Source organism: Saccopteryx leptura, chromosome 6, assembly GCF_036850995.1.
Source record: "Saccopteryx leptura isolate mSacLep1 chromosome 6, mSacLep1_pri_phased_curated, whole genome shotgun sequence".
NCBI classification, from domain to species: Eukaryota; Metazoa; Chordata; class Mammalia; order Chiroptera; family Emballonuridae; genus Saccopteryx; species Saccopteryx leptura.
In genome coordinates this window covers 132,445,011-132,453,742 of record NC_089508.1, presented here as the reverse complement: position 1 = coordinate 132,453,742, position 8,732 = coordinate 132,445,011, and the positions used below count along the sequence as shown (strand labels likewise).

At 49.6% G+C, this 8,732-nt stretch overlaps 1 protein-coding gene across 1 annotated transcript; it reads left to right on the top strand.

Moving 5' to 3' along the window:
• Positions 1-1,742: 1,742 nt before the first annotated feature.
• Positions 1,743-5,371, top strand: SOWAHA (sosondowah ankyrin repeat domain family member A). Its single transcript, XM_066344452.1, has one exon. The coding sequence runs from the start codon at positions 2,120-2,122 to the stop codon at positions 3,833-3,835; it is 1,716 nt and encodes a 571-aa protein (XP_066200549.1). The 5' UTR covers positions 1,743-2,119; the 3' UTR covers positions 3,836-5,371.
• Positions 5,372-8,732: the final 3,361 nt, after the last annotated feature.

Here is an 8,732-nt window from a genome sequence, read left to right as displayed (position 1 = left end):
CTCGGTCTGCTGAAGGCACACAGTCAAGGCATGTATGAGAAAGCAATCAATGAACAATTAAGGTGTTGCAATGAGCAACGAAAAACTAATGATTGATGCTTCTCATCTCTCCGTTCCTGTCTGTCCCTGTCTATCCCTTTCTCTGTAAAAAACAACAACAACAACAACAACAAAGAACTATGAACAAATCCCTATACACACTGCACACATCTTATTTTAAAGTAAAAAAACAAAATGAGAACAAATACAATATTTAAAATAAAGAACAAGTAAATTTAAATCAACAAACTGACCAGTATTTCAATGGGAACTATGGGCCTGCTTTTGGCTAATGAGATGGTCAATGTCCAGTTCCATATTTGTCACTGCTAGCCGTAACAAGTGATATGACACGCTTCCAGAGTCGGGATGAGTGCGTCCGGCATCACCGAAAGTAGTACTGTATGTGAGCAATGCTGGGCTTTGCAGCGCTGCCACATACTGTGCTCCTCTCACTGACCACCAATGAAAGAGGTGCCCCTTCCGGAAGTGCGGCGGGCGGACAAATGACCTCAGGGGGCCACATGCGGCCCACGGGCAGTAGTTTGGGGACCCCTGTACTAAGGTATGATGCTCCTGGTTATATATTTGTAGCATTGTGTTTGTAAATTAATCCCACGTTTGTTTCCATCTTTGCCCTGGTGGTTCCTTCTTCTCCCATCTAGCTACATAACTTCCAAGTCCTTGCTTAATTATGACCTTCACAATGAGTTCTACCCTGAACACAAGGCTCAAAATGCAATCTGCCCCTCCTCTGTTTTACTCTATTGTTTCCATAGTATTTATCTAGTATATTGTACAATTTACAGATTCACCATATTACTGCTATGTGAGCTCCACTAGATCAGGGGTTGTTATCGGTTGTCCTAATTCATGTATCACAACCTGAAAAAGTACTGGCACAAACAAGGTGCTCAACAAATTTTGTGGATTAAGTTAAGTTTTAAAACATAACATAATTTTAATTTCGCATTCTTACTTAAAGCATATACATGTACATACATGTATGGAAGAGAATAAAATTATTTCAAAATGTTAATGGTGGGCCTGACCTGTGGTGGCGCAGTGGATAAAGCGTCGACCTGGAAATGCTGTGGTTGCCGGTTTGAAACCCTGGGCTTGCCTGGTCAAGGCACATGTGGGAGTTGATGCTTCCAGCTCCTCCTCTCTCCTCTCTGTCTCTCTCTCTCCCCCTCTCTCTCCTCTCTAAAAATAAATAAATAAATAAAAATGTTAATGGTGATTTTAAGTGACCTTTTTCTTCTTTATATTTTTCTGTGGTTTTATTCCCAAAATCCGATGTGAAAATGTCATGAGAAAACTGCTTTTTAAAACGTCTCTTCTAAACTTCAGATAACATACATTGCCACGCACAGAGAATTGTCTTTGCTGCAAATTGCATGAAGCCAGAATGAAAGACATTCCTCTGTTGGAGAGGTATTGATGGTCTTTTAAAAAAACAGAGGTTACTGTTAAGTAATCGCCCGGTATTTTGTGGTGGTTCAATATTTCTTTTTTTTTTTTTTTTTTTTTGGTTCAATATTTCTTAAAGGAATAAAATCCCAGCCTCGTGGGTGGACCGCAGCATCCCTGGGGAACACACCCACCTCGCAACCGGAGCCGAGCTGCAGCATGGCACTGCGCCTTTAATTGCCCGGTTGTGTGTGGAGGAGGAGCGGGGGCGGTGGTGGAGAATTTCCGCTCCCCCAAAGCCCTAGTGGCAGCGTCACCTGTACAGCGAGCACCGAACGCGGGGGATGGAGCCCAGCGCCCATTGGACAGAATATAAAGGCAGAAACCTACCCCGAAGTCTCGGAGCCCCGCCGGGCGGCAGCAGTGTGCGTCCCCCAGTGCCTTTTCCCCCGAGATACCCAGGCTCTGCGGCGCGGGCGTGACCGCGGTCCGGCTTCGGGGACACGCCCGTACGGCCTTGGTGGAAACGATCAGGTGAGCCTGGCCGAGGCGGACTTGCCTCCCGAAACCCCAGGTCCCCGCGTCCCAGCCGGCGCCGCGACATCCACCAGCTCCAGCCACCGAGAACGAGAGCGGCGACGGGCTCAGCACCAGGCGAGGGCTGACCATGGCGCTGGCCGCGGCCGCGGCTGCTGCGGCCGCGGGGGTGAGCCAGGCAGCGGTGCTGGGCTTCCTGAACGAGCACGGCGGAAAGGTGCGCAACTCCGAGCTGCTGAGCCGCTTCAAGCCGCTGCTGGACGCGGGCGACCCGCACGGCCGCGCCGCTCGCAGGGACCGCTTCAAGCAGCTGGTCAACGACGTGGCCGTGGTGAAGGAGCTCGACGGCGTCAGGTTCGTGGTGCTGAGGAAGAACCCGCGATCCCGGGAGGTACCGGAGCCACGGCCCTGCTGCGTCCTCAGCACCCCCGGACCACTAGCCCCTCAGTCCGAGACCCCGGCCGTCTCATTCGTGGAAACCTCGGCCTCAGCAGCCATGTCCATGGTCTGGGCGCAGCGGTCGTTGGAAGCACCTGAGGACCCGGGCCCGCCGTCAGAGCCACAGGACGCCCCCAGGGCTGCGGCCTCTGAGCCCCCTCAGCCCACCGGGGAAGCGCTGTTGAGCCCCCCACCCCAGCAATCAGAGGAACACTCCGACCCTCGGCTTCCCGCCGTGGAGCTAGCCCTGCCCTCCGAGGGCCTCTCTGTAGACGTGGCCCCACCGTCTGCGACCCCGTCGGAGGAGGCCTTACCCCGCGCAGAGCCACCAGACCCGGACCCGGAACCCGGGGTTGGGACGACCACGGGGCCGCCCCCGCCCCCTCGGCGCGCGCCTCCGCTGAAGCCCTGCATGCTGCCGGTGCGCTGTGTCCCGGGCCCCGCCGCGCTCCGGATCCAAACCGAAGAGCAGGGCCTGCGCCGGCAGCTCTCAGAGGAGCCGAGCCCGCAGAGCTCCCCGCTGCTGCTGCGGCGGCTCTCCGTGGAGGAGTCCGGCCTGGGCCTCGGCCTAGGCCCGGGCCGCTCCCCGCACGCCAGGCGCCTGTCGCGCGCCGGCCCGCGCCTGCTGAGCCTCGACACCGAGGAGGTGCCCGTCGCGCCGCCGCCGGCTGCCGTGCCCCTGGAGCCGGCCGAGCACGAGTGGCTAGTGCGGGTGGCCGCTGGTCGCTGGACTCACCAGCTGCACGGGCTACTGCTGCGCGACCGCAACCTGGCGGCCAAGCGGGACTTTATGTCGGGTTTCACCGCCCTGCATTGGGCCGCCAAGAGCGGCGACCGCGAGATGGCGCTGCGGCTGGTGGAAGTGGCGCGGCGTGGGGGCGCGCCCGTCAACGTGAACGCGCGCTCCCACGGCGGCTACACGCCCCTGCACGTGGCGGCCCTGCACGGCCGCGAAGATTCCGCCGCGCTGCTGGTGGGCCTGGGTGCACAGGTGCGCATGCGTGACCATAGCGGGCGGCGGGCCTACCAGTACCTCCCGCCGGGCGCCTCGTATGCGCTACGCCGTCTACTCGGCGACCCCGGCCTGCCAGGCTCTACCGAACTCGATGCGACCGGTGTTGGTACTGCCAGTCTTGCTGCCCGGCGCCCAGTGCAGGTAGCCGCCACCATCCTCAGTTCCACCACCAGCGCGTTTTTGGGGGTCCTGGCCGATGACCTCATGCTCCAGGACTTGGCTCGAGGCTTGAGGAAGTCAGGCTCCTTTACCAAGTTCTTGGGTGCCTCGCCCTTAGCTCCTCGTAAAAAGACAAAGACCCGGAGTGGCCTGCCGGCCTTTTCAGAAATTTCTCGCCGATCCACTCCGGGGCCTTTCGCTGGTCTAATGCCCAGCCTGCCCCCGACAACCTGACAGTCCCTGAGGCTGCAGCTAGGTTAATCTAACTGGGCCTGACCCGTACAGTCTAAGTTTGCCCATGAGGGTGGCCTAACACTTTCCGTTCTATCTGGTTTCCAGCTTTGTCCACTTCAGTGTTTTACCCACGTGGGTCTACACCTCCTCCAGCTTTTGTCTGAAATTGACCAGTCTTTGGAGATGGAATTCAAGATTTCAGTGAGAGCTTCCTCTGAGAATTCCAGAAATCTGGCTTAAACTTTGGAGGAGACTTGAAATTTAGGATCTAAGGTTGAGGAGGAGCAGCTGGTCTGGCCCCTGAATTAGTTAACCCTATGCTTCTGCATCTATGCACCCCCAAGCCAGAACTATTGATAGTTGCAAGGATCTCTTTAAGTGTTGTGTGAGGTTGGATGGTTTGTCAGCATTAAGATATTAGTGGTTTTGAAATTTAATGCTTTTATCCCGTTTTTCAATTGAAATGAGGTGAAATAACTTTCATAATAACCTTTTGAAATAATATTTTTCCAATTTTAGGCAAAATCCTTAGGCACTTTTGATCTTTGGTAAAGATTTTGGAATTCTATTTAGAAACAATAAGCAAGATCTAAAGGAAATTAGTCCCAATCAACAAAACCCTAAAACGTTTATCTACCTCATTTTAGGCAATCAAGATTCCAGAGTCTTAAACACAGAATATGACCATTGTAAATGTAATTAATCCCACTTGTACTCTGAGTGCTAAATATTAGGAAAGAAGTGCATCTTGGGAGTAAAGGTGATTCAATAACAAGAGAAAAGAGACATTTGGGTAAATACTTTTAATTTGTGGTTATCTTTATAAAATATAAACGTCTTTTTGGCACTGGTAGGTGGCTATTTTGATTTGGCATGAATAGTTGTTTAAAGAGTGATTTATGTGACTTGCACTGTTGTATCATATTTCTGAATCTTTGGTTTTTCAAATCTGGTTAAAATTTTCAGTGCAGTAGGTGAATATTCAAAGTTGGGCTGCCATTCAAAAAAAATGTCATAGCATTACAAAAAAAAAAACCTGGTAAAATAGTAATCATAGAATTAAGGACTAGCTATCTTATATGAAAGTTCTGCACAAATAGAAAGTACATTATATCCATATTTAAAAGCCATCTGAAAGCAAACAACTTAATCCAAAATAGTAAATGCGGAATCTCTTTTCTCAGTGACCTTAGGGGGTGGCTTAATGTCTCTAGATCTTTGCTCCTATCTGTAATTGATTAGTTTGTAGGTATTGCCAAGATTTCCCAAGTTCAAGACAGTGTAAATATAATGGCTGCCCCTTTCCCCATTTTAAAGATGTGGAATCTACTTGCTTAACCTTTTTGATATCATATGGTGGTTAATGCTCTGCTTTTGCAAATTTGCATGTCATTAATTATATCAAATAGCTTTTGTGACACAGGGTAGTGGGACTCCATATATATCAGTGAAGCCTCTGAAATTATGTAAGGCAGTCTTTCGTGGAATATTTTGACTTAAACAATGAAATAAACAGTCATTTTGTTTCTGCTTTTATGATGATGTACTTCCCTTAAACCAGGCGTTCCATGCAGCCCCCTGAGGCCATTTATCTGCCCCCCCACACACTTCTAGAAGGGGCACCTCTTTCATTGGTGGTCAGTGAGAGGAGCACTGTATGTGGCGGCCCTCCAACGGTCTGAGGGACAGTGAACTGGCCCCCTGTGTAAAAAGTTTGGGGACCCCTGCTAAATCTTCTATAGCTCTTGCCACTACATTTTTCTTTTCTTCTCCTTTTATCTACATAATCCTCCTTTTCTCCTCATCCTTCTTCTGCCACTTTCAAGTATTCTTTCATTGCAAGAGTTTGAATTGCTCTGCAAAATAAAAGGAGCCAACCACACATGGATATGGTAGCCAAAATTGTAGATAAATAAATGTAAGCTCCAATCTGACCCTTTCCCAAGGGCCTGGAACTCTAGCTAAGCTGTATACATCAGTGGTCCCCAACCTTTTTTGGGCCATGGACTGGTTTAACGTCAGAAAATATTTTCAAGGACCGGCCTTTAGGGTGGGACGGATAAATGTATCACGTGACCGAGACAAGCGTCAAGAGTGAGTCTTAGACGGATGTAACAGAGGGAATCTGGTCATTTTTAAAAAATAAAACATCGTTCAGACTTAAATATAAATAAAACGGAAATAATGTAAGTTATTTATTCTTTCTCTGCGGACAGGTACCAGTCCGCAGCCCGGGAGTTGGGGACCACTGGTATACATGATCTTAAAATGCAAATGAAATCTGCCTCTGCAGGAAAATTGTAAGGGGCAATAATTATAGCAATCTGAATGGTTGAAGGTCTAGAAGACAATAAAATAACAGACATTTTCCGTGCTAAAAGAGAGGCTTGACTTGACCACAATAGGGTAACACAGGTCACAAAACCAGTATGAACCAACTTGAGAAAGATCAAAATCTAAACCAGCAAAGTAGTAATAACAATAACTAATGTTTATTGTACACTTAAATTAGAGGAGTGTTACTCAAACTGCCAGAATAATCTTCATGCTTCAAAAGGGTGTGCTGGAAGCCTTCTAAGTGAAGTAAAATGTTTGGCAAGAGTTTAGGATCAATAAGCCTAAAACTCAGGTGTTAGTGTATGGCCAGGAGCCGCCATCGTGGCCATTCACATGCAGGTTCACATTAGATTCGGACAGTCGGTAATGAAACAACAGAACCAAGAACTGGTGGGCCATTAGCTTTAATCCTAGCTTGCATCCAGCGGGCAAGTAAAAAACACACACTGGGCTCCAAAACCCACTCATTCAGTGCTCACAAAGCTACTGACTTATCCGAGTTTCCTAGAATCAAAGTTTCTAGCTCACCAGCCTTATTCACCTCTGTTCCCCGTCTCCTTCTCTCAGCACAAACTCTGCACTAACTGGCTTCTCCTTCAGCACTCCACCATCTTAGCTGCTTCTCTTGGCCTCCTCCATGTGGCCTTACTCTGCTTTCCTCTCCAATACCAATCCCAGGAACCAAGAGGGAGCAAGCTCCCAGGCCGCCCCACTTTATAGTATAGAAACCAAAATCTTTAATCCAATATACAAACAAGGAAGTCTCTGATACAAAGTCACTTATCTGAGGCATAATGGGATTCCTCATGAGAGTACACCACCCCACATCAAAAAGGGTGGGAAAGGCTTAGTCTCAAAACCAAGCACCAGGCTACAAGAATCCTGCCTGCCCATAGCCCGCCCCCAACACACATTAATATAATCATGCCCATCCCAAGCAAGAAGGGCAACCAATACCATCACCTGGGCGACGGGCTTCCACGTGGGCAGCGCCATCTTTAACAAAGTGAGCATAATATATTTTATCTGCCCAACAGTTAGAAACCATGGCTGTTCCCTTGCAGGCCAAGACTTTCTGAAATTATAAGGTAAGTCAGTAGGAAGTTATGGTTTGGTGTGCCTATGGAAAGTTTTTGAGAACCATATATTACCTAGCAGGTGGTACACCTGTGGAAGGATATTTCCTGGAAGAAATTATTTAACCTGTTTCAATGTTTGCATAAATAAACTTTATTACTCTCCAGATAGCTTTTTACCTTGAACTTCTGCCTGGCCTCACCATTGGAGGAATGTTATACCCCTGGACTTGAACCTAGAAGCAGAAGTGGCCTCAGGAGTGATAACTGGGAAGAGGAAATGGAAAAAGGAGGGAGGGGAAGAGGGGAAGAGCGACAGAGAGGCAGAGAGGGGAAGTATAGTTGAGTGCAGACCTCTCTCCTTTAGGGGGCAAAAAAGTCCTCCAGGTAGGAATATGATGCTGATTTAAATCTCAAAGACAACAGGTAAACACCCAATGTGACCGACTGTTATCTAAGGATAACACATGCAGGGTCATTGAGAAGATGGATTTATAGCAATTGCCTCCTCCCACCCTCAGACTCCCCTTTGGCCTTCCCTCTCTGCGGCCCTCAACCGCAGTGGACCTAGATTCTCTCTTAAGGTGCAGGTTTACATGCAAATGAACAGCACCGTGATTTGTGGCGGTGAGGATCCCAGAGGTTGTCGCCAGCTGCTCCCAAAGGTACGTGGTGTGCGGAGCTGGCTTTAAAGGCAGGTTCCGGCCGCATTGGGGCTCACAGAACATTGCTTCCCCATTCCATTTCCAATTTGCAGCCTGAAGGTAAAAGTACACTAATTACATCCATATTAGGAGCAGCTGCGGGGGCGGGATGAGGCAAGCAGGGAGGCAGTCCCCAGGTTGCCTGTTGCCCAGCAACAACCCTAGCTGCAGCGGGCCCTGGATAGAGTCATTGGGCCTCACCACCTACTGCGGGGCAGGGTGGGATGAGCAGGCTGTGGGCGCAGCCAGCTTCAAGAGGTGGGGCTGGAAACCCCAACAGAGGGGGTGAAACCCTTTGTTCCACCTTGGGAAAATAAGTAAGACTCTTTCTTATACTGATATTCGAGATCAACACCCTTGGGCTCCCCTTATTGTTGTAAGGTACCAAAAAGCTGAAAATTGATATTAATATTCTGGGAAGAAAGGTCAGGCTTTCCTATCAGGCTTTCCTGTCCTATTCCTCCTTTGGGGAGGGGAGGGAGAAGAATGTAGAAGTTTCTGGCTTGCAAGAACAATGGGTCATTCAGTTTTAAATCTAAAATAAAGGTTAACCTAGGCCCTGGCCAGTTGGCTCAGCGGTAGAGCGTCGGCCTAGCGTGCGGAGGACCCGGGTTCGATTCCCGGCCAGGGCACACAGGAGAAGCGCCCATTTGCTTCTCCACCCCTCCGCAGCGCTTTCCTCTCTGTCTCTCTCTTCCCCTCCCACAGCCAAGGCTCCATTGGAGCAAAGATGGCCCGGGCGCTGGGGATGGCTCTGTGGCCTCTGCCTCAGGCGCTAGA